Here is a 26,506-nt window from a genome sequence, read left to right on the forward strand (position 1 = left end):
TCAAAGACATTAAGATCTTGAGCTCAACACTATTTTCCTACATGGTGTCCTTAGCCCTTGATTCACTTTAAGTCTACAACAAAAGCTACATTCAGTGGCCAATTTATTAGGTATATCTGATTTTTAAGCAAATATCTAATTGTGGCAGCAACTCAATGCATAAAAACAGAGACTATGGTCAAGAGGTTCAGTTGTTGTTTGGATCAAACATCAGAATGGGGAAGAAATGTGATATCAGTGACTTTAACTTTGAATGATTGTTGGTGCCAGATCTCCTGGAATTTAAACACACCACACTCTTTATAGAGAATGGTGCAACAAACAAAAAAGGACATCCAGTCAGCAACAGTTCTATGGGTAAGAATGCCTTGTTAATGAGAGAGATCGGAGAAGAACGGCTAGACTGGTTTAAGCGGATAGAAAGGCAACAGTAACTCAAATAACTATGTATTACAAGAGTGCTGCATAGAACAGCATCACTGAACTCACAAAACTTTGAGCCTTGAAATGGATGGGTTAGAGCAGCAGGAGACCACACCAGGTTCCAGTATTGTACCTAATAAAGCGGGCAGGTGAGTACATCTCTTCTCTAAATAATTATAGCCCTCCAGCGTAGAGAATTCTAAAGACTCACAATCCTGTGAGAGAATTGTGCCTTTGTAATTACTCTGCTATTACAGTAAACATCTCTGCTAAGTCCCTTCAGGTTCTATGTTTCAATAAGATCACCTCTCATTTTTCTAAACTCCAGAGTACATGCTCAATCTGCTGAATGTTCCCTCAACAGATAATCCATTCAACTCTTGTGTCAATCAAATTAACTTTTTCCAGTACTGCCTCCAACGCAAGTACATCCTTCAGCGTACATCCAGGTAGTCTATATCTCCAGACTATTTCTGGGTCCTGTATTCCTCAAGTGTCTCTCAAACAATTGATCTGTTCATCATTCATAAATTTATTCAGCACCAGGCAACCTTGGCTTTGTTCTCTCTGTAACACAGGAGTATGATAGTTTCTCTCCTTTCTTTTGTGGAATTGAGTGTTAAAAATTATAATATACAAATTAAATATATCAATAAAAATGAGACATAGACAAAAACCTTACAGCAATGAGAGGAAATGAATGAAAGAATCTGTGACAAACAATAACTGGGGAAGAAGTTACAATTCCTCTCCCCCCCCCCCCCCATCGGAACAAAGCCCTACAGGACATTACAGATTCTGAATACTCCTGGCTACCTGAGGGAAGTTTTTTTCTGCCTGTTCTGTTAATAAATGCTACTATTAGATTCCCTTGCATCCTCCTCCGTTCTAAGTAGAATAACCATGATCCTTCACATTATCCTAATAACTGAAGTCCCTCATCTCTGGAATAATTTTAGTAAATCTGTTCAGCACCTGCTCGAGTGCTTTAGCATTTCCCTAAAAATTAATAGCCAGAATTGGATACAATACTCCAGTTTGTTCTTTTTCTTGTTTTAAATGGATTTACCAAAATAACAATTATCTAATGCATATCATTGTTTTGAAGATAAGCATGAAATCTGAACAGAGAATGCTGCCATCTACTGTTTTGTGATTCAGAAGACGTTTCTGAAGGTGGTCTGACATTTTTTTTTAAATCATTTTAAATTGTTTTGCATTTAGTTTGAAACCTTTTCTTCATTTATAGTTGAAAAAAATCTCTTGATGGTTGATCTAATCCTATTTAGACTACCACCATGCCTATTTTCCACCCCTGGTATACACACAAAATACTATTCTGTCCAAATAGGTCAGGTAGCATTCACAAAATACCTCCAGACTCTAATTTTTGGATTCTGTTACATCAATGAACAATATCTGACATTTCAAATGCAGAGAATATTGATTGTGTTGACAAAAAAATATACATTGTATTTGCAGGAAAATGAACCAGTAAAACTGAAATCTAAATGTATTTAAAATACAAATCGTTACCTAGTATTTCCAGTTTCCTGACATCTTGGAATAAAAAGTGCAATTTAATTACCCTACAAGCATAAACTCCTGCAATACTTCAATTTTAAAGGATAACACTTGCAATGTTTTGAGTGAATTTTGTATTAAATTTCCTTGAGGTTATTAATTATAAGTCAATTTTGAGTCCGTTAAAAGTTAGTTTCAGTCATTTTAAACTGAGTCTAATACAAGTAGTATTAGCTTCAGTGACTTTTAAGTACAAAGACAGTTTCTCTGGGCAACTCATTCTGCTACTTTAATCAACTAAGACAAAATATTGTTCTCAAATATACAGTGGAATATATTTTAAAAATGTTGCTTTTACAAATTAAATTCAAATTATGCTCAATTTTGCTAGTTTACAGTAGATGCATCTGGTGTTATGTTAAATGTATTTGAGGGGAAAATAGAGGAAAAACCTTTTGAAATGGGTAAGTTTACAAAGACTTTGTAATTACAACCTTCAAAATTTATATCAACAACTTAAGATAACCACCCATTCCATCTTGAGTTTCATATTTCCAGAATTCTCTTTCCTACCCCAACCTCCTGCAAGTTTTAATTTAATTCATCACTTCCTAACCTAATCATTGGACTATTTATAATGACCAATTAACCTACCCGCTATGTCTTTGGACTGCGGGAGGAAACCCGAGAACCAAGAGAAAACCCATGGGGAGGAGATACAAGGCCCCCTCCCAGAGCTGTAATCGAGTCACACTAACTGCTAAGCTATCATGATGCTCTCCTGTAATTACCACTATTTTTCAGCAGTCAATCAGTCCTACTTTACACTCTTTTACAGACCTTCTCTTTTATTGTCATTGCTACAAAATCCTTTGAGCACAAAACTTGTGACATTCCTAACTTTTCCCAGTTCTAATGTAAAAAAAATCAACCTTGAAAATTTAAAGCTTTACCACAGTTGCTGCCAGACCTGTTGGGTATTCTCAACATTTTCTCTTTTCATTCAGAACTCCTAGATTTTGGATCACCTAATTGTAGAAAACCTGCCATCTTTATCAAGACCAGTGTAAATGTAGCTCTTGTTGGCAATACTGTTAACTTCTCTTTGAAATAATTTAGCAAGCAAGGGACAATTAGGGATTGATAATAAATGCTTCATTCATACTAATGTCTATATGCTGTGTGCAAATAAGTTTTAAAAACTTGTCTTCTGCCTGCCATCACATTGACCTCAAATGAATTTCTACTTTTCAGTGCAAGCAAGGGGAATTCATGATTATGGGGAAAAAGCAAGGTAGAACATGGGCAAATCTGACATGATCTTATTGAATGGTGCCTGATGGACAAGATGGCCTACTCCTGGCCACATTTTTTATGTTCTTATATCTCCTCACCTTCTCATAATCACAGTGTCATAAAGTACCATTTGATCCTTTGAGTCCAAGCCAACTTTTTCTAGACCAAATGAGTCAGTCACTTTCTCTGTTGCCATTACCCTCGCCCTGCAAATTCATTTCAATCCAAATTCTATTTGTAAACAGTGATCATTGGGAAGAGCTGTGGGAAAAACTAAAGGTATGGTTAGGCCAAAACCAGTATTTTGCATTTAGTTCTGGCTATTACACTTCAGAAGACAATTACAAGAATGATTCCAGGGATGAGGGATTTAAGATACAAATTTAAATTGGAGTAATGTTAAGAGAATGTAGTGTAAGTGGATGGTTGATGGTTTGCATGGATTTGGTGGGACAAAAGGTCTATTTTTCATGCTGTATATCATTATGATTGTTGTATCTAAACTCTCTAAATTTAGTACTTCTCTGTAAAATCACCCCTCAACCTGCATTGCTGTAGAGAGAACAAATCCAACTTCTCAAACTTAACTTGTATCTTTATTCCCTCATTCCTTGAACTATTCTGGTAAATGTCTATTTTTACACAGACCCTCACATCCTAAGTTATAGGTACCAGAACTAGTTACAATACTTCAATTTTGGCTAAACCATGGCTTTATTCAGTGCAACTTCCCTACTTTTGTATCCATTAACCCCATCTATGAAGCTTAAGAAACTAGTTGCTTTGCTGTTTGATCTCATCACATAGAAACCTAGAAAGCCTACAGCACAGTACAGGCCCTTCGGCCCACAAAGCTGTGCCGAACATGTCCTTACCGTAGAAATTACCTAGAGTTACCTATAGCCCTCTATGTCCTACTTCTTCCAGCACTATCCAGAATGTTGTCTTCTACTTTTATTTCTCAGATGCTAATTTGAATAGTTTATACAGGAGATTGAAATGCAAATAGCATTATAACAACAAATTAAATGAAACTCCACTTTCTATTGAGTACAATTATATGTTTAGATTTAGGCCAAAAAAAAAAAGCCTTCCCTATTCATATCATTCTTGTAAGTGCTATGCAATCAAACTTGAGTAGCTGTTATACTTTAAAGCTTTGTACATTATAAGATTCTATGTTCAAAATTTGTGTTTTTTTTTTAAAAACACAATCTTTGGTAGACATTCTATTTCTAATTATTTTTGTCCTCATTCATTTCCTAAGCTCATTAGATGTCAGCTCACTAGTATTAGAAATCTTTCATGTTGGCAGCAAATTGGATTTAGAAATAAGTTTCCACTGTGTTAGCAGATGAGAAAGTGATGGAAATTCAGCCTTAAGGAAGCCTTATGAACATACACGAATAATAAATAATGATTTTTGCAAGGTTCTGCTAGCGGTAGAGTGCTTGGAATTCACTAATAGATCAAGATAAATGAAAGTACACTAATGAGAACTGTCAGGGACAAGCTTGTGGGAACGTACACAAGATCATCAAAACAAATGATTTTAATAACAGCATCTATAAATATTCATACTGAGAATGTCTAATTAAACAATACTTCAGAAACTATTGGTGTGGGGTGAATTTAATTTCAAATATGGATTTTATGAGAATAGGCAGGTATCCAAAACTATTATTGCAGGGTAATTGCAAAATTAGAACTGATCCAGAAAGAATGTGAAATGGCCTTCAGTGACACAGTGATAACAGTTATTTTAATGTCAGACTAATATTAGCTGCAGAACAGCAGTCCACGGATTGTCAGGAGTAAAGTCTGTATGGACCAGCTGCTACCAATACTGTTCCAACTGCTCATCCAATTAGCCAGTTTGGGACTGGAGTTAAATATGCTACTGGTGAAAAACAAATAATTCTGCAGGATTATATTAGTCTTTTAATTGCAGAAGTATATTAAACAAATAAAAATGCTTAGTTTGAATATTAGATTCTGTAAGCCCCTTGAGGTAAATAAAGGCCTGAAACAGCCAGCATCTACAGCAAGGTAACTCAGGAACAAAAAAAATCAGTTTGCATTAATATAAATATGATTGAAGATAGTCCAAAAGCAACATTTAGAAAAGTATGGAAGTATTCTTAATAATAATCAAGAATATTCTTCCTTGACAAGGTTAAGGATAGATGGGGGGAAAAGAAGTACAACAGAGAAGTTTTGTTACAAGTGCAAATTAATTCAATTTAAAGTTGTGTTCAATCCAAAGTACGACAAATTTTATCTTCACTTCTGTGAAGAATTTTGAAATCCAATGAACAAATAAAGATTTGCAAAAAGATCACCATTCATATTGATTACAAAATTCCCATTCGTTTGGTACCAAATTCTTTTCTAGTGACTCAATGCAAATTATTTTTGAGATTTTTTGTAAAATTGACTAAGAATATCCAATTCTCTATTGGTCAACATACAGGATACAAATACATCAATTATCCATTAAAAATCATAGTTATACTTAACTTCAGAAACATACTTCATGTGTTTAGAAGTACAAACTTTTCCAAATTAGACAGAACAGAATACACTAAGTTTTTCTCTTCCAATCTGCTTCTGTTCCCTTTTCCTCCATTATCTTACAAACTAATTCCAAAAGCAAAGCAATTACATTTAGTTGAAAATAACGAAATCAAAGTAAACACAAATGGATTTTCATTAATATTAATCCTTTTAATTATGTATTCAGGCAATTATTTACAGCCTATCAGGTTGTGTATTGCTATTTTGGGACAAAGGGGCTTGTGCAAAACTTGGCTAGGTTTATTCCGAGTAAATTATAAGAGTATTACAAGTATCAGATTAGATTCTAAAGCATATAAAGACTCATCCAGTTATATTCACATTCTTTCAAAGCTGAAAAACATCTTGAAACAGAATATTTATTAGAATATCATGGCTTCCATACCATCTTCCATGAATTGTTTATAAATGGCCATAAATTTAGCCACAAATGCTTCCAGGTGATAGATGGCCTTGTTGCCAAGCTGTAGACGATGTTCATAATAAGCAGCCATCTGGGCAACCTCCCCTTTAAGTAAACCATCACAGTTGTTTAACAACTCTAATAAGAGCCCCTAAAACAGGAAAAAAATACAAAGTCCAAAATGTTATAGCTCAATTACACTTGCAAAGAGCAGTTCAAATAGATCAGTACAATATATGAATTATTCCAAAACACATCACAGTGATTGTGCAAGCAGACTGTGATAAGCAATCATACTTCTAACTTGGTCAAAAATGCAATTTAACCAATGTCGAACATGTAATTTCAATCAGCTTTCCTCTTTACTCATTCGATTATCTGTTCTTGTTAGTTGGACACAAATTCTATCTGGACTTTTAAATTTGACATTAATTGGCTTTATTTCACACAGTCCTTTCAACTACTCTAATCTTCTGCTACTATTTGCAAAATAGCATTTTGCGGCATACTCTACAATAATTCAAAATGCAGCAGCATTTCTATAAGTACTAGGTCACAATGGCAGAAAGCACTGTAATGAAATCTTTGAATTTTCTGCTGTCAATCAGTTTTTGTTTGCATCTGAAAGGCAGCTCCATTGGGATTATCACAGGCCTCCGTATTCAGTCCCTTGCTTTAAATAATGCACATTAATGTTTTATAACCAAATTAGGGACCATGATAAAGAAGTTTGTAGATGATTCTAAAATTGGCTGTGTGGCTGACAGTGAGGAGGATAGCTTCAGGCTGTAGAAAGATACTGATGGTCTGATCAGTAGGGCATAGAAATAGCAAATATAATTTAATTCACAGAATTATGAGATAACCTGCTGGGGAGATGTAATACTGGAATACATGATAAATGGGAGGTTACCAACAAATGTAGGGAACTGTAATTATTCTGAAGAGAGTATACTAGGATATACTGGAGAAGCTAGAGATATTTTATTTAGAATAAACTAAAAAGAAATTTAACTGAGGGGCATAAAATCATGTGAAGCCTGGATAGGAAATAATAAAAAGGACCCATTTCCCATCACAAAGGGAATCAAAAAACCAGAAGGCTTCAAGTTTAAGCAATTAGATAGTATTAGGTATGATAAAGTTTCCCCGCCTCCATATGATGGGATAGACTGAAGGGTAGGGAGCTTATGGTATTACAAGAAAGATACAAGCATGGACAGAAAATTGGCTGACTCGCAAAAGGCAATGAGTGGGAATAAAGGCCTTCATGTTGGTTGATGGTAACTAGCGGTGTTCCGCCAGGATCAGTGGGGATCAGTCCATACTTCTCATATTGTATGTTAATAATCTGGATGATGGAATTGAAAACTTTGTGGCAAAGTTTACAGCTGATTTAAAGATAGGTGGAGGAAAAGGTAACGCTGAGGAAACAGGGAGGCTGTAGAAGGCCTTGGACAGATTGGGAGAATGAACAAAGGAGTGGCAGATGGAATATAGTGCAGGGAAGTGTATGGTCATGCACTTCAGTAGCAGGAATAAAAGCATAATCTATTTTCCAAACAGGGAGGAAATTCAAGAATTAGAGGTGCAAAGGGAGGTCCTGCCCTTTAACCTAGCACCTAACTCCCTGAACTCCCTATGCAGAACCTCATCACTCATCCTACCCATGTCAGTAGTACCTATGTGGACAACTTCTGGCTGTTCACCCACCCACTTCAGAATGCTGAGGACTTGATCTGAGATCTCCCAGACCCTGGCACCTGGTAGGCAACATACCATTCACAGAACCTCCTGTCCATTCCCCTAACTAACGAATCCCCTTTCACCACAGTGTGCCTCTTCTTCCCACTCCCCCCACCGCCTTCTAAGCAACAGAGGTATACGGCGCCAAACACCCAACACTGTGACTTTCCTTTGTTAGGTCACCCCCCACACCCCCCCGACAGTATCCAAAGTGATATACCTATTGTTGAGGGGAATGGCCACAGGGCTCCTTAATGCCTTTCCCCTTCCTGACTGTCACCCAGTTTCCTGTGTCCTGCACCTTGAGTGTAACTACCTCTCCATATGTCCTGTCTATCACCCCTTCAGCCTCTCGAATAATCCAGAGTTCATACAGATCCAGCTCCAACTCCTTTACACTTCTCACAGTTATAGTCATCAGGGACACTGGAGGTCTCCCTGCCTTTCCACATCCTGGATTTCAGTGTCCTACCTGTCATCCCTACTGTCCTAGCTGAGCAGATATAAAGAAGGGAAAACTTGAGCTTTTTTTTCCTTTGCTTACTGAGCGAAGCCTCTTTGCTGAAACCTCGAAGAGCTAAAGCCTTAAGATCACCACTCTATGTGCACTCAGATGACAGCTACAGCGCCTACCCTGCGTAATCAATCCCAAAAGCCAACTGGATGTTACTCAAAGCTCTGTTAACTCTGCCATGACCCGCTCCTGCCTTTTATCCTCGGTCAGTGGACCTGACTGAAATTCCCTCCCCTCTAAACTTCTGATGTCTAGATTTGCACTAACAGCTACTAATGCTGTGTATTTAACCTGTATCTAACAGCAGCTAACCTGTAATCTTTGGAATGTGGGAGGAAACTTGAGGAAATCCAAGCGCTTGGTGGAAGAATGCACAAACTTTTTACAGACGACCAAACTCCCAAACTGCTGCCCCAAATTGTAATAGCATTATGCTAAGAACAACACTACCGTGGTTAAAAGATAATTTTAGTTTATGGAATCTGACAAAGTGAAGTATTTTGAATAAAAGACAGATATTCATATAACTTGTATATGAATTGCTTAACAGAAATTTAAGAAATAATAAATGTGCAAGAAAATTTCTTCTTCCTTCTGAATTACATTATCATTGCTCTGCAATTTAAAAAATTTAGAATAGCCAAACAATTCTTCTCAATAATCTGTTCAATCAACAATGGAAATCATGTTTGGGGAGATGGCAAAAGAAACTGCAGATGTTGGTATCTAGAATAAAATCAGGGCACTGAAAGAATTTGGCAAATCAAAAATCAATGGAGACAAAGCATATAAAGTTTTGGATTGAGATCCTGCAACAGGACTGAGTAGGTTTGGGCACATTTTTCTAGAATGATGCAATCTAATAATGGGGTTAAATGGTGTTCTAAAACAAACCTTCATTATTATCTCAGGAGGTATGCAGTGGGTCAGTAGCTCATACAAACGTCCACGGACTTCCAGCAGCCTGAGTAAAGAAGAGGCATCTCAAAAAATTTGCATAATAAATTATGTGAAACATCAAGTGCTTGAGAGAATGTTTCAACATTAATGTTCAGCTAAACTCGATGATTAACTTCAAATAACTTTAATTGCCGAAAACTTTCTTGCTTCCTGATAAAACGTCCTTAAAACCACTATGGCTATAACCAAATGCTTTTGCCTGTATGCAACGTATCTTACTTAACCAAACTTAATACTGTAATTACAGATCTTGCTAATGATGTTTCCTTTTTAACTGATTTATAACTAGCAACTTCTTTTGAAGGGAGGTTGTCACTAATAACACGGACAAATTTCCTATCAATCTGCACTGCAAGGATCTACGGAACATTTCTAGTTAATAGCCTAGATTTCAGAGTAGAGATAGCAGAGAGACTATTGACATATGGAGTAAACCAGACACCAATCTGGTCTATAATTGTGTTGTAGAGGACAATAATGAAATTGGCTTCATACTCCCACCTCATGAAATCATGAAACTTATCTTCTCCTTTACTACGTACATCTTGCCACGTGATTTGATGCTGAACTAAGAACTAAAGAAAGACTTGTTCATTCATCTGCAGATAAACAACATTACACACATCTTAATGACAAGTCAAAGCCAAGAGATTATAAACTAGACAGAAATCCCCATTCTGTGTAAAAACAATTTACCTGCAAAATCTGCTTTGAACTTATCCTTTCTCACGAAAATACCTGCCCTCAATTATTAGACATTTCAAACTGGAGAAGAGATACTACCAATCTACACGTCTATGCCTCTCGTGATTTTGTAAACTTCCATCAGGTCTCCCCTCAACTTTAGCCACATGACAACCCTAGTTTGTTGAATCTCTCCTTGTAGCAGATGCCCTCTAACTGAGGCAGCATCCCTGTAAACCTCTTTTTCTATCCCCTCCAAAGCCTCCAGATCCATCCTATAATGGGTGACTAGAAATGAATGCAATAGTCCAGACGTGACCTACCAGAGCTTTATAAAGTTGCAACATAACTTCCTGACTCTTGAACTCAGTTCCTTAACTGATAAAGGCAAGCATGTCATATACCTCTTCACCACCCTATCAACTTGTGAGATAATTTTCAGGGAGTTCTAGAATTGCTTTACATTTGATCTCCCAAAATGCAAGACCTCAAACTGAATAATATCAGTAGACCAAATTCAGCAGCTGCCCAACAACAATAATTAAATTAGTAGTAGACAACATAACCTTATAAGGAAAAAAATATTGCTTGAAGAAGCCATTAATATTTGAAGAATTAAGCATATATTGCCTGATCATATCCATGACTGCCAGTTAAACAGAGTGGAAGACATGCAATATCCCTTCACCCCCAAACAAATTCAGTCATAAGTTTACAGGAATGAATGGTAATTCTTGCATCTTGAATCTGTTCTCTATAAAGAGCTAACGTGATTATGATGGCCACTTTAATTCAACATATTTTATAAACCTTCTGATGGTTATGTTTCTCAAAAAACTCAACATCTGTTGCTTTGCTCTGTAAATCACTTCAGTTCATGAGAACTGTAGAATAACACCGATACTACTAATCAGAGATCAGTAAATGAGCAAAGTGAAATCCAAGTATGTTTGGTCACCATATTCTCATGTGACAATTTTAATACTTGAGAAATCCTGTCAAAACAAAGCAGCTTGGTGCAAGAGTTCAATTCATCTCCATGTGATACTGGTGGGAATACTTGTTAAAGCTCAGAATTCCAGGTCAAATAATGTTCACTGTCATCCAGTGTACGTACCACTAGGCTCAAGGACAGCTTTAAACCTCCTGTTATCACTCTTGAACAGTACACTGGTAAGGTAAGATGGACTTGGCCTCAATCTACTTCATTATGTCATTGCACTTTACTGATTACGAGTGCTGCACTTTCTCTATAGCTTTTACACTTTATTCTGTATTGTTATTGTATTACCTTGTCCTACTCAAAGCATTGTGTAATGATTTTGATCTGTATGAACAGTCTGTGAGATAAACTTTACACTGTATCCTAGTACATCTGATAATTACCAATCTTTGAATTATGCAACGTGTTAAAGTGTTAATTCTTTTTGCAATAATTACACAAGTCAAATGTGATTAACTAGCAGAATTTAAAAATAAAAAGCCCGTCTTTATTAGACAAAAATATTTTAATGGTAATTACATGCTAGTATGCCTATATTTGATGGCAAGACTGCACGTTAGTCACATGTTTGTGCTCCAAGTCCTGTTCACCCAAGACCCTTTAATTCTGATCTGTATCATCTCCCAGTTTTAGTTTAAAATTCCAAATATGATTTTTTTTTTTGTGATAACATTCCTCCATCAATGAAACATTTTTCAAACCTTACACCGAGAAAGCTGCATTTTACTCACTTCTGGCTTCGGCAGTCAAAGATGGGATAAAGCAAGTGATGGATATATTAGAAGTAAAAACAGTACTTCAAGGATTACCTTTGTGGTGTTTGCTGGCTGACAATGGCATTTGCCGTTTCTCTAAGATATATTTCCCAGTCTGTCTCAGGAATGTCCTGTTCGGCTGAAAATGGATATCTGAAGTACAAAAGAATGTTTACAGTTGAATAACTAAGGAAATCTAGCTATTGTCACATCTTCTCTTCTATCTTAATGTATGGTATAGAATAATGAGGTGCTTTATAAAAAAATTAATAAACATACTCTGTGTGAAGAGGATCGAGAAAATATTTAAACTCAAATTCTTTAAGTATAACACTGAGGAAATGACAGTTAGGTACAGATTAGCAATCAAAGGACTAGGATAATTGAGAAAATAGGACATTAATCCTTATCATGGCAGACTGAACATCTAAATTTAGTTAAGAACTTCATCATGACCCAAAAACAATTATAGATGAGAAATTGAATACTGGTACTGCCAGTGAAAGCTATATCACCAAAATGAAAGTAATCAATCTTGTTCATTACTTACTGTTGGACCCTGCAAGCTTCACACATAAGCAATGCTTTCCTCAGGTTCCGATCAGATTTTTCAGCAATATTCCGAGCCAATTCCTGAGGAAGTATGAGGCCTTCTTTCTTGCAAACTCCACTTAGAACATGACAAATCTAGGAAAGCACACAAACATACATCTCCTCAGGTTCTACCATCAGCTCTTGGGTCCTCAGAGACCATCTTCCTCCCACTCCAACCTCTCTGAAAACTTCGATCCTGCGCTTTCCTCAGACCACTGCCAGCCCTCTTCCCCCTCTGATCCCAGCTCTCATCCATGCCAAGTCTTCACAATTCCCTCTGACCTTCCCTCTCTGAGGCAGAATGTTTGTTCCTCTGGGCCCACACCTCAGTGAGTCTGTGCCCACCATAATGGTGAGTTCTGCTTTTGCTGCCTCTATCTCCATGCTCACTTCGTTGACAATATCTCACCAGTCACACCAATGATTGCTTCTCCAATCTTCACCCCTCCTCCTCTTCCTGGACATCCTGTTCTGGTCTTCAGCCTGCTCTGGACCTTTTCTTTGCTAACTGCCGATGAACATCAACCGTCTCAACTTCACTACTCCTCTCTGCAATTCTAACCTCAATCCTTTCAAACACACTGCCCTCCACTTTCTCTGCACTAATCCTAACCTCACCATCAAATTCGCAGATAAGGAGTAGGCGGGGATTGCTGTAGTAGTCTGGTGGATTGACCTCTATCTTGCTGAGGCCAGGTGACAATTCTCAGACACCTCCACTTATTTTCCCCCTAAACAGGACCTCACCAAGGAACACCAGGCCATTGTCACCCACACCATCACTGACCTTATTAACTGCAGATCTCCCTTCCACTGCCACCAACCTCAGTTCCCTTACCCTGCACTTTCTGTTACTACCTCCTACCCAAAATTCACAAATCAGCCTGTCCAGGTAACCCATTGTTTCTGCTTGTTCCTGCCCCACCAAACCTATAACAGCACATCTCAACTTAGTTTCCCCCCCCCACCCCCCACCCCCGGTTCAGTCCCTTCTTACCTACATCCGTGACACTTCACACACTCTGGATCTTTTCAATTACTTCAAGATCCCTGGCCCCAATCATCTCACTGTCACGATGAATGTCCAGACCCCATATACCTACAACCCTCATCAAGAAGACCTTAAAGCTCTCTGCTTCTTTCTAGATTTTAGACCCAGCTTGTTCTCCTCCCCTACAGCTCTCCTCCGTCTAGCAGAACTTGTTCTCACTCTCAATTTCTCCTTCGGCCCCTCCCATTTCCTTCAAACCAAAGATGTAGCCAAGGACACTCAGATGGTTCTCAGCTATGCCTGCCTTTTTGTCAGCTATATGGAAGAGTCAATATTCCAAGCCTACACCAGTATCATTCCCCAACTTTTCCTAAGCTATACCGATGACTGCATTGGTACTGCTTCCTGTACCCATGCAGAGCTCCTCAATTTCATCAACTTCCACCCTGCCATCAAATTTGCCTGATCCATTCGCAACACCTCCCGCCCCTTTCTCAATCTCTTGTCTCTATCTCCGGTGACAGTTCAGACACAGCAAGAAAACAAGCTCCTTTTTCCACCCTCCCATACACACAGGCCTTCAACCCCAGGGTGGGCCAATTTTGGGCTTTCAGTCTTTGGACCTGGCGTCCCAAACATACATATCAGGTCTCCAACTTTCAGTCTCTGCCCCAGACTCACTCTCTAGCTTTTTGTAGGAGTCAGATGTTGGTAGTGGAGGCCTTGTTTTTCAGATTGGAAGCCTGTGACCAGTGGTGGATTGCATTGATTACAGACAGACAGACATATTTTATTGATCCCAAGGGTAATTGGATTTCGTTACAGTTATTAGTGCTGGAGTGATTGTTGTTTGTCAAATATATTAATAATTTGATTAAGAATGTACCCGGCATAGTTAAGAAGTTTGCAAATTATGTCAAAATTAGTGGTAAAATAGACAGTGAAGGTTATCTATGATTATGACAGAATTAAGATCAACTGGAAAACTAGGCCACAGAACGGCCCAATTTAACTCAGAAGTACGAGGGTTTGCACTTTAGATATTTAAACCAGGGCAATACTTGTACAGTAAACAACAGGGCCATGTAGATTATTGTAGAACAGAGAGACCTAGGGATACAAATACAAAGTTGACTTAAAGTGGAATGTGCATGCTTTCCTTCATTCATCACAACATTGAATACAAGAGCTGGAACCTCAAGTTGCAACAGTACAAGATGCAGGTGAGATGCACCTCAAATATTATATACAGTACTGGTTGATAGGCTTTAGAAAGGATGACATTAACCTGGAAAGGATGCAGAAAAAGGTTAACAAGAATACCACTGGGACCGGAGGGCTTGAGTTATATGAGACTGGAGTATAGGAGCATGAGGGGTAGCATTACAGAGATATATAAAACACAAAAGGCACAGCTAAGGGGAATGGTCATAGTCTCTTTTCCTAGGGCAGTGGAGTCTAAATCTCAAGGGCATTAGTGCAAAGCGAGCAAGTTACAATTTAAAGAGGACCTGAGGGGCAACTTTTTCCAAAACAAGGGTGATAAATATATGGAATAAGCTGCCAGACGAAATAATAGAGGCAGGAACATTGGATAGAACAGATTTAGAGGAACAATGGGCCAAATGCAGACACATTGGACTAGCTCAGTAAAGCAATATGATTGGTTTGGACAAATTGGGTCAAAGGGCCTGTTTCCATGCTGATTAATTCTAATGACCTTATATAAATTTAGTCCAAATGTTGTAAATCACTGTATAAAATGATTGACTCATAGGTCTGAAAAATAAAGATAATTTCATTAAGCTACTTAAATCAAGAATAAATCAAAAACTAAAATTAACTATTTAATAAAGACAAAAAGACACTTACTTCCTCAATGCTAGGTGCAGAGACACGGACTGCAAGACATCGGCTACGAATAGGAGGAATAACTTTTGATGTTGAGTTACAGCAAAGAATTAATCTGCATGTAGACATGTACTTCTCCATTGTCCGCCTCAACGCATGTTGGGCATCCTTTGTTAGTCTGTCAACTTCTGTTAGTAATACAACTGGCAGAAACAGCAAAATGAAAGCACTTAAAAATTTCACTGGCATTTCAGCTTCACTCCATACAGCATTTAAGTAGCAAAGTCTGGAGTTAACACTTGTCAATAAAATGCAAAACAAAAATGTATGAAATGTTAAATCAGATAGCATCAGTAAAGAGTAAAACAGAGTTCCAAGTCAATGACCTTTCAACAGAACATTATCCTTCAAGGAGCAGTGCCCCTATCAATGACCTCCATCATTCAGGACATGCCTGCTTCTCATTGTTACCATCAGGAAGGAGGTACAGAAGATGGAAGGCACACACTCAGCAATTCAGGAATGGCTTTTCCCCTTTGCCGTCCAATTTCTAAATGGACATTGAACCCATGAGCACTACCTCACTTTTTAAACTACTATTTTTAATTTAACTATTTAATATATATTGTTACTGTAATTTTTTTCGGTATTTATCACCATTGCATTGTACTCCTGCTGCTATTAACAAATTTCACAACATATGCCAGTGACATTAAACCTGATTCTGAATGTGCTATGTTGTTCTGAAAATGTTTGCTCAACTTTTGAGTTGCAAAAGAATTCAAACTACAATGGTATCTATTGAGCTAAAGATATCATTATCATTAATGGGATATTATGTGAAAGTATTTGAACAGCTCTTTTGGTTTTTCATCTTGAAAAGCAATTCATTGTGATACAAACTGAATGTTTAAAAAACCAAAACTAGTTATCAATCTGGATAAATAAATTGTTTTTCTTTAGAAAATAATTTATTTGAAATAATTTTTAAATTGCTAGTCATTAATATTAATTATTTCTAGGTATTCAGAACTGTATAGCTTCTTACCTTTGAAGTCTCTCTGTGTACTTGTCTCAAGTTGTTGAGACTGTGCCACTGTTTTAATTAGCTCTTGAATAACCACTCGGTCACTGTTCCCAGCATCACTGGAACAAAAAAAATTGCCCTCATTTTAGACTGAAAGTCATTCTGTACTGGGCAAATCCAGAAGGTCGTGCAAAATGTAACTACAAGGATCATTTAAGTAGGGCTCCTACCACATGCAGGCTGATCGACAGCTGAAGACTTCATGCAAGGAATCAGCTTCATAAAGTAGAATTATTAAAATAACTTCACCTATGCATTCACTTTTGCCTGCTTTCAGTTGGTGTTTGGCTTAGGCCTTGCTCAGAATCTGGCTGATAGTGGTTAAAACTAGAATCCCTAAAATGAAAATAGCCAGTCGGAGAAAACCATTTAACATGCCAACCAATTTATTGAAAACTTATTGCCATTTTCCCTTTAAAATTGCATGGTTAAATCCATCAATAGATGGATTTAGTTCCAGATACCTTTGGCTCCTCAACTTCCATCTGAGCTATGTGGTAGTTCAGGTTCAGCTTGGTATTCTACAATTTGAGATATTTTAAGTTGGAAATAATACACAATTACTGGACATGAAATTGAGAAAAACTTATTCTAAATATATATATGTATCACCCTCTTTTCACTCTGCTGAGATGTAGTCTCATTGCTGTTTTCCAAAGTCCTGTACAAGATACCGTAATCTGATTAAGCTTTGAAAATGAGCAGTGGAAGCTCTTTGAAGGCAGGAAAATTCTCTGGCATTCATCTATGTCCATTATGGGCCGACATATCAATGACTGGCTGGAACTCTGCCTCAGGAACCTCTTACAAAGTATGAGGTGCTGATGCATGATGCATGGATTCATCTTCATTTATTGAAACATAGAACAGTACAGTAAGGCCCTGTGACCCAGGATGTAGTGCTGACCTTTCAACCTACTCCAATATCAATATAACCCACACAGCCCTCCATTTTTCTTTTATCCATGTGCCTATCTAGGAGGTTCTTAAATGTCCCTAATGTATCTGCCTCTACCACCACCTCCGACTATGCATTCCATTCCTTGTGTAAAAATACCTACCTCTGACATTTCCCCTATACTCCAACTGCCTTAAGAGTATTCCCTCTCATATTAGCCATTGCTGCATTGGCAGTCCTCTCTATTGACACCTCTCATCATCTTATGCATTTCTATCATGTCTCCTCTCATCCTGCTTCACTCCAGAGGAAAACCCTAGCATGCACAACCTTTTTTCATAAGACTTACTCTCTAGTCCAGGCAGCATCATGATAAATCTCCTCTGCATTCTCTCTAAAGCTTCCACATACTTCCTGTAATGATGCAACCAGAACTGAACACAATACTGCAAGTGCAGTCTGAACAGTTTTATCGAACTATCAACATTACCTCGCAGCTCTCGACTCAATCCCCTGACTACTGAAGGCCCATATAGCATATGCTTCTTAAACATCCCTACCAACTTGCACAACTGAGGGATTTACGGACGTGGACCCCAAGATCCCTGTTCCTCCAGATTGGTAAGAATCCTGCAATTAACCTTGTATGCTGCCTCAAGTTTGACCTTTCAAAGTATATCACTTCCCAATATTCCGGACTGAACACCATCAACTATTTAATTGCCATTTCGAGTAAAACAAAATTCAAATCATTAATGCTGCTCCAATTTTTAATATTACCAAAAATAAAGATTCAATAAAATTCTCTCTTTTCAAGAATGCTTACCTTGCATTCACTTCAAGGTGATAATTGCTTGCTATTGTGCTTATTTCCAGCTTCTTTTTAGATGGTGTCTGCAAGGATGCACAATTAACTTATGAGAATTTTACAACATTGATGGTCCTTTTACTAATTTGGTTCATCACATCCTAATTTCTACAAAGGCTATTCAAACGAGAGGACATGATATGAGAGTTAGGGGGCAGAAGTTTAAGGGAAACACGAGGGGGTATTTCTTTACTCAGAGAGTGATAGCTGTGTGGAATGAGCTTCCTGTAGAAGTAGTAGAGGCCAGTTCAGTTGTGTCATTTAAGGTAAAATTGGATAGGTATATGGACAGGAAAGGAGTGGAGGGTTATGGGCTGAGTGCGGGTAGGTGGGACTAGGTGAGATTAAGAGTTCGGCACGGACTAGGAGGGCCGAGATGGCCTGTTTCCGTGCTGTGATTGTTATATGGTTAATCTAACCATTTGCTGATAAAACATAATCACTTAATTAAAAGATAAAAGTTCAATTCATAAGTAGCACCATGTCCTATACATTACTGACACTAATGTCTTTTAGAAGTAATTTGCCATTCTTTCCCATCTTGCCTAGACCCACCAATATAATTGACTATTAAATGTGCTTTCAAATGGCCTAGCAAGCCACCCAATTTTACCATTACCCCTTTGATGAAACAGAAATAAAAATATACCCAGCATCAACCTGGACACCAAATTCACACAGTGGAAAAGATGTTGCCATCATAACAAATCTTGCAAATGTAAATTCAAAGTTCAAAGTAAGCTTACAATCAAAATACATATACCATCCTGAGATGAGATTTGGGATTGCCCAAATTTGGAATCATGTCCATCAGGCTAGTCAAGACACAGCCTGGCACAGTGCTACCCAGGGAACACACTTTACAGACAACATGCTACATTCATCCATCACATTTCAAGGCATGTCCTGTTAAAATGGCAGGTCAACCCTCTAGAGGAGGTAGCACAATAGCATCTGTGGAGGATATTGCCAGAAACATCCTCCACATTCAACTCCAGTTCCCATAGTATTTTGGCATCAAGTTAAACATGGTGCAAAGTAACCTCCTCCTGATTTCTACTAATTGTCTTCCACTAATGAAGTAAAGCTTCCCCACGTCGAACAGGACGTGGAAGAATCATAGCTAGCAAGGGTCCAGACATACACTGAAAAAGGGGCCTACAACGTTGATCGTCAAGATGGTTAGATATTACCACTACAGACTTGAATAGGTGAGGCACAAAAGGATACAGATCCAACAGGGGCAAATGGGATTGGTGTAGATGGGCAAAAATGCATGGGTCTGGTGGGCAGGAGAACCCAATTCTGCTCTGTACAACCCAATGACCAAGTCCTCAATAGTACGCAGTCAGAATGAATCTGCGGCAGGGAGTCATAAATCACTCTATTATACTGCATGGCACAATTGTCCTAAGTGGGATAGATTCAGAATATTTTTTGGCAACTCAGTCGGTTCAGATTCAAGTCAGGAGGTCATTCATAGTTCAATAATTGCAGAAAATGGTGCTGCAACCACCTCCAAGGATATCCAAACATGAGCTGCCAAATTAGTGAAGCAGCAAAGTAGGACGATGAACATGATCAACAGAAAGCAATAGATGGAGCTAAGCAACCTCAAATTGACAGGTAAGGTTGAAATCTGCAGTTCAACCACATTTCATCATCAAGTCCAGCTGAGTTTATTGTCATGTGACAAATACAATGAGGTAGAGGTACAATAACTTGCTTGCAGCAATACCATAGGTACATAAATTCAGAAAACTTACAGAACACAAGTAAAATTGTATCAGACCATGAAGAAATTAACTTTGAGAATGGTGGTAAGCAGCTAAAAAGTTAATAGGAGTTGGCTCAAGAACATCTCCATCTTCAACATCTCTAGCATGTGACTGCTAAAGAAAAAGCTGAAAACCATGCTATAACCTCCTCACTAATGATCCTCAAAGATCCAATCACATCCTTAGGGTAAATATGTATCAAAGCTGAATCTCAGTGCAGAATGAATGACTGTCCTTGAGTGGCAACACAATGGAGATACAAGAGACTACAGATGCTAGAATCTGGAGAGAAAAAAGATGTTGGAGAAACTCTACAAATCAAGCAGCATCTGTGGAGCTAAAGAAATGCTCATTTGTTTCAGTTTGAGACCCTGTTGTCAAGACTGAGAACATGAAGGGGAAATAGTCAGTATAAAGAAGTGAGAAGGATGAGAGAGAGTCTCATATTTGATAGGTAGAATGAGACAAGGTGGATGATAATAGGCAGATGTAACCAGGATTGTGAAAGGTGTAAAGAGAATGAAAGCAGCTCTATCTGCCCAACATCTTGCATCTCATTTACCAGTCTGTCTCCCCCTTCCTTCTTTATACGTTATTTTCTCTCTTCACTTTCAGTCCTAAGTATGATAGAGAACCTCTTGAAAACTGAAATCCACAGCTATTAAGGAGACAACAATACAATGACTGAAGTAATGTAAAAGAAGATATTTCATGAAGTTCTTGAGAAGTCAAGCATTCCAGGGTAGAACACGATCACAAGTGTTTCTCACCCAAGGTAGTATCTTATGCAGCAATGTCTTCAGCTACTTCATCATTGACCTTCCCTCCATCATAAAATCAGGTGAGAAATGTTCACTAGCATTCTCCCTCCCCACTCCCGACCCCGTTCTCCAACCCCATGCTGCATGTCATTCTGAGTTAGAAATATATTACTGTTCCTGTTTTGTTATAGGTTTCTTATAGTATATAGTTAAAATTCTCATTCCACTTAAATAAACCAGATTGCTCAATTTAGAATAATTTTGCACATAACATCTCATTTACATAATCTTGAACTTAAAATCAAATTCCATGAATGTAACTATTTCTGTACACCCATAAAAAGTTACAAGAGAATACAAAATTAACCACTCTGAAGTGATTTTTATATTCCTTATAATGATGCAAGCATTTTAAATATCTTTAATTTGAACTGCAAACCATTTTCTTACTGTAATTGTTTGATGTTCAATTCTTAGCTTCTCTATTCCCACACCATAAAGCTCACGAAGCAAACACATTATCCTGGTCTTCTTTCCTGAGCCTGAAGGCCCATATACCAGTAAATGAGGGAAGTCGCCACACTGCACCTAGTTAAAAACAAACCAAAAGTCATTAAGTTCCATTTGATGAATATGATCAAACTCTTATAATGTTTAAGCGACACCTAATTGCTACACATCAAACACTACATATCACAATTACTTTGCTTTGCTGGTAGAAGTGAAGATTATTCAAAAAAAATCTTAGTTTTACAACACAAATGAAAGGTAATTTACACTGAGGTGATGTTTCGTTAAAACAATTGTTTTAGATCCAACTCGATGACATAAACACCAATTCCCTCCTCAGAACTACAAAACTACATCAATCAGTATAAACTTACTTATCTGGGTGTGGGCCTCTCTTGCTGTTCACGACCAGCCTGTCAGAGAGGCCTTGAAGAACTCCAATTCTCCCCAAATGCTCTATTTTATACCCTTTCCACTGACGTAAAACACATAACTGGACCAATACAGAGCACCATCTCAAGCCATTGAATCAGACCAATTATCACGTCACCATTTTTCATGAGTCCTGTCCTTGCATTCAACTAACTTTCACATTCTCATGGTTGTTCCCACAGTAATAAACAAAGTTATGTTACTTTCAAGGCCACAGTGGTGGTGAGACATTCAACAAGCACGAAGATTAACCCTTTACTATACAGGTGACAGATCCGTTATAAATGTAGTGCCATCTCCATCTTGTCCCCTAAGCTTGTTAAAATCTTTTCCATATTTTTAATCCCTTACTTTCAAAAGAAGGTCATTTTGTTTCCACTATATTTCAAGCATCAGCACCGGACTGCAGAGCAAAGGTTCCTGAGTTCGAATCCAGTTGGACCGCTCCCGGTCACGCTTTCCATCTGTGCCAGGATGAGTGTCGAGCTTGCAACTCGGCCTCGTAAAAACAAACACTGCGCCGTGAGAAGGACGTGTGGACCACTCACAGAACGTTTCCTCCAAGACAACTACTTGAAAAACTAAGTGGTTGCTGAGGCTCTGGCAGAGTATGGCACACAAAAAAAATGTCCAAAGTACTCCTCTGGTAATGGAATGCTTCTTATCTTAAGAGCTTGAGGATGATGTCAAAATTGCAAGAATGATAGAAAAGAGACAAGTTTCACAAGAAATTGAAACCATTTGGGCAAGTACTAAATGCAACTTAATGTTGCATTTTGAAATCAATTAACTTTTTTGATATAATTAAAACACAGGCTTACAGCTATTTGATACTTAAAATATTTATATAATATTGGCTATAAGAGTAAAAAAGACAATTTCTTTCCTCATTAAAAAAAAGCTGTAAACAGTGTCTCCAGAAAACAGCAGCTGACTACAAAGTAATAGTGTCCTTTCTAATAGTGTCTCAACACTTGTTCTGGGGATGAAATACGAGTGAAGAGAGTAAAAGAAGAAAAAGAATAAGTAATGTACCGATGTAGTGTGAAGAGAAAATAGACATTTCAGGAATGTGAATGTAATGAAAAGCTTCTATTCAGATGGTATTTCCCAAGAGTTTGGGGGCACAAAGTAAAAGAGAGCATACAGATACAGGAATCAGAGAAGCAGCTAAGACAAAAAGAATGCTGAAGAAAAATAATGAGGTTCTAGTATTGGCCATCTGTAAAACAGAGAGTGAACAAATACATGAAAACCCAAAGACCACTGTGTTTAGAAAAAAAAACTGGAGATTGTTCCCCTCTCAGAAAAGTCTGGAAACTCTCAAAAGGTCATTCAGCATCCATAGAAGAATTAACGGTTCAGGTCATAGATCCTTCATCAGAACTAGGAAAGTAAGAAACCGGTTAGTTTTAAGTTGAAAAGGATGATATGAAAAGAGAATATCTCTGATAGGATGAGGGTTGCCAAGGAGATTTCTGTTTATGGAACTGCCTAGTTCATTGATTAATGATGAGCGTGAACAAAACAAGCAATATGACAGCTCAAGATTAAGCAGCAGATTGTATAGAATTGCTCTGCAAAGCAATCACCCAAACTGTATTTGGCTTCTCTAACACATTGGAGACTTAGAACAGTACAACACTGAACAGGCCATTTGGCCCACTATGTTGTGCTAATGTTGATGCTAACTTACACTAAATATCGTCCATATCCTTCCATATTCTCATAAATATGGGAAGCCTTTTAAATTTCTTGTAACTGGCTGATTCCACAACTACACCTGGTAACCTATTCTAGGCACTGTGCTAAAAAAAACTTGCCTTCCACATTGCCTTTTAACACCACCCCCCCCCCCCCCAAGATATTAAACGTATTTCCTGCTTAACATTTCTGCCCTGGGGAAATATTCTGGCTATCTATGCCACTCAAGACAACAATTTGAAACTGGATGCACAGTGGGATTCATGATAAAAGTAATGACATTTTGGAGCTCTCTACAAGTGTATGAAGCAGCATAAAGTTGGCAATGTACTGGAGCGTTGAGGGAGGGAGCTTCGACAGGATTGAAAAACTGTTTTCAAAGTATCCCTTAAAGTGACACATGTAGCTAGGACACTGGTGGAGTTGAAGAAAAAGTTCTCAATGTGGCTACAAGTTCAGTAAAGCAAATGAGTCCATTAGAACAGAACATTAGAGCATAGTACAGGCCCTTCAGCCCACAATCAGCCAAACTTTTAACATAGTTTAAAATCAATTTAACCCTTCCCTCCTACATAACCCTCCATATCATGAAGGAAACAAGTCACATAAGTATATGAAAGAATATACATCCAATATCAGAGAACTCCTTCAGTACTGACTTACCTACTATTCAATCTGATCACAGTGAACCACTGCACAGTTCTTGTCACAGACATATTTCTGCAGCCTACTGGGATGTTGCAGCTATACCCACCCATGGGGAAGGCTTCAGGAGTAAACCCTCAGAGAAAACTCCAGAGCTGGAGTCCCTAAGACAGTCCTACATTGAATTCAATGTTGACTGGCAACTCGCGCGATGCTGCTGGTACCAATAGTATCAATCTCCACCGTTCCTTTGGGTTCATTAGATGCATGGGGAGGAGCAGCTTGCTCTCCATATCTTACTGCCCAGGCTTGTGTCTCTAGACAGCTAGGATGCAATATCCATGGTCAACTCCAATTGATAGATGCCTCACTCACTAGGATTTAAAAAAAATGCATGGATTGAAAAGGCACTTGCTTAATGAAGCTGATAATTCCAATTCCAGATAGGTTAGTTTCTCAGCTTCTGGGACACCAAAGGAAAATTATTGAACTTCGCCTGTCTCTAATATCAGCAGGATGTTTCTAGATCTTGATTACCATTATCATGCTGTACATAAGGTGTAGGTTTTGTCCTTGGCCTTACTGAGAGTGGGTGTCAACATCCAGGCCAATGTAAGTTTCAAAAGTCTATTCTATCCGGTGTCCATGCCCGTGAAGCTCAACAAATTCAACTGTGGGTAAAACTGACAAAAGGGAAATCAGAGGTCATAACCTAATGGTGCATTAAATCAGACTGCATTTTAAAAAGAATCTAATATTCAACTTGCTATTTAATTTAAAAATGCTATGGATGTTCATGACCAAAACATATCACCAAATCATTAAGAATTGAAGATTCTATATACAGAACTGCCAGGTGAAGAAGAAATTTACATACACCCATACACATCCAACCTTGTCTTTACTGCATTTGATGCTCTTGATGTGGCCTCCTCTGCATTGGTGAAACCAAGCACAGACTAGACAACTGCTTTGATGAACATCTGCACTCCATCTGGAACTGCCAGTTGGTAGCTTTTTTAATTCTCCTCCCCATTTCCTGATCAACATGTCAGTCCTCAGGTCAAGGGGGAGGCTAAATGCAAAATGGAGTACATTCTGTCTAGCAAGGTTATAACCTTACATTCTCCAATTTCAGGCAACCCCGTCTTCCTTTTCCCTCTTCTGATCTAACAGGTTCCTTACACCTAACCCAACTGCCCCAATCCTGTCTCTTTCCCTTACCCCATGTGCTCATCACACACACTTCCAATAGTTCCCCTCCCCTAATGTTCCCATCTGCCTTCCCCACCTTCCTTTCCCATCATATTCCATCAGCTGCTGCCCTTTGTCACTTCCACCTATCATCTTCCAGTCTCTATCACTATTTTCAGTCTTCGCTGCTCAAACTGCCTATCACCCCTCCTCACTTGGATCTGCCTATGGCTTGCCAGCTCTTGCTCCACCCCGTCCCCTCAGCTCGTTGTACTGATCATCTTCCCTCTACCAGTCCAGGTGAAGGGCCTGACAGTCCATTTCCCCTTATAAATGTTGCCAGACCCGTGTTCTTCCAGCAGTTTGCTTTCTGCTCCAGATTTCAGCATCTGAAGCTTCTTGTGTCTCCACGATTTTATTTTACTCTTGGCGATAAATAAAAGTTTAACGGGGAGCATTACAATCAGATACCGGCGCGAAATTCCTTCCTTTTTCAGCAAATTTTAAAACTCGTTGCCCGACCAAACCACAGCCCGCGCTGGCCACTCACAAGATTACGGAGCTGACTGGCTTGTTCCCTGTGGTAGTCCAGTTTGCTTAGGGACGTCGGCCGGTACTTGTCCACCCAGAGGCTCATGTTGATAACTTAACCCGCGTTTGCAGAGCTAAACCGCAAAACCCTCCCCGCGCTCTCCCTTCAACCCGACGTTACGTCAAAGGTCACCGGGCTGAGCACGTGATCCGACGTCTGGGTCAACGCCACGCGACGTCACGACGTCGGCTGCCAACGCAGGTTAGACGTCCCGCAGTGCCTCACACTGCTGATTTTGTGAAGTATCGCCTTGGGTGTTCCGTTGTTTCACGCTGAGGTAGAGCATCACTTTATTCATACGATATAGTAATCCAAAATACTGACTTCATTTGCAAACCCACTTAACCATCTTTCTGAATGACAAGCAGATTCAGTAAAAGATCAGTGTATGACAATATAAAGTTAAGTAAAACACAGTTATGGACAAAGGTTAGAAATAAGTAAACGCTAATTTATAATGTTCGTATTTATTTGAAATAAAATTATGATTTCTGTCACGATTTACCGAATTGCTCCACTTTCACCTCGTTGACAAAAAATAACCTCTCGAGTGTGACTAATGTTTAAGTCTGAGTTTTCTGGTTACCACCTCTGCCACTGGATGCGGTATCAAAGCAATTCATAATTTTTCAGGTATAACCCCTTGAATTGTTGTTTTCAGCCACCGCCATCAGTTCTCATCTATTTATCTCTTTATTCCTTTTTCTTAACAATGT

General features: G+C 38.5%; 1 protein-coding gene across 1 annotated transcript; it reads right to left on the reverse strand.

Annotated features, from left to right (window-relative positions):
• Positions 1–5,171: 5,171 nt before the first annotated feature.
• Positions 5,172–25,913, reverse strand: rfc3 (replication factor C (activator 1) 3). The gene is made up of 9 exons (XM_059964079.1): positions 25,749–25,913; positions 21,164–21,301; positions 18,133–18,200; positions 16,370–16,467; positions 15,343–15,524; positions 12,436–12,572; positions 11,940–12,038; positions 9,378–9,447; positions 5,172–6,374 (listed from the first exon to the last, which is right to left on the reverse strand). Exons 1-9 carry the CDS (start codon positions 25,833–25,835, stop codon positions 6,183–6,185), a joined length of 1,071 nt encoding a protein of 356 aa, XP_059820062.1. The 5' UTR covers positions 25,836–25,913; the 3' UTR covers positions 5,172–6,182.
• Positions 25,914–26,506: the final 593 nt, after the last annotated feature.

The sequence above is a fragment of the Hypanus sabinus genome, chromosome 3, assembly GCF_030144855.1.
Source record: "Hypanus sabinus isolate sHypSab1 chromosome 3, sHypSab1.hap1, whole genome shotgun sequence".
Classification (NCBI taxonomy): Eukaryota; Metazoa; Chordata; class Chondrichthyes; order Myliobatiformes; family Dasyatidae; genus Hypanus; species Hypanus sabinus.

Coding starts and splice junctions, on each gene's coding strand:
- rfc3 (XM_059964079.1), bottom strand. CDS start 25,835: ATGAGCCTCTGGGTGGACAAGTACCGGCCGACGTCCCTAAGCAAACTG. Junction 15,525..16,369: donor TACACAGAGAGACTTCAAAG/GTAAGAAGCTAT, acceptor TGTTTCTGCCAG/TTGTATTACTAACAGAAGTT. Junction 12,573..15,342: donor CTGCACCTAGCATTGAGGAA/GTAAGTGTCTTT, acceptor GTGCTTTCCTAG/ATTTGTCATGTTCTAAGTGG.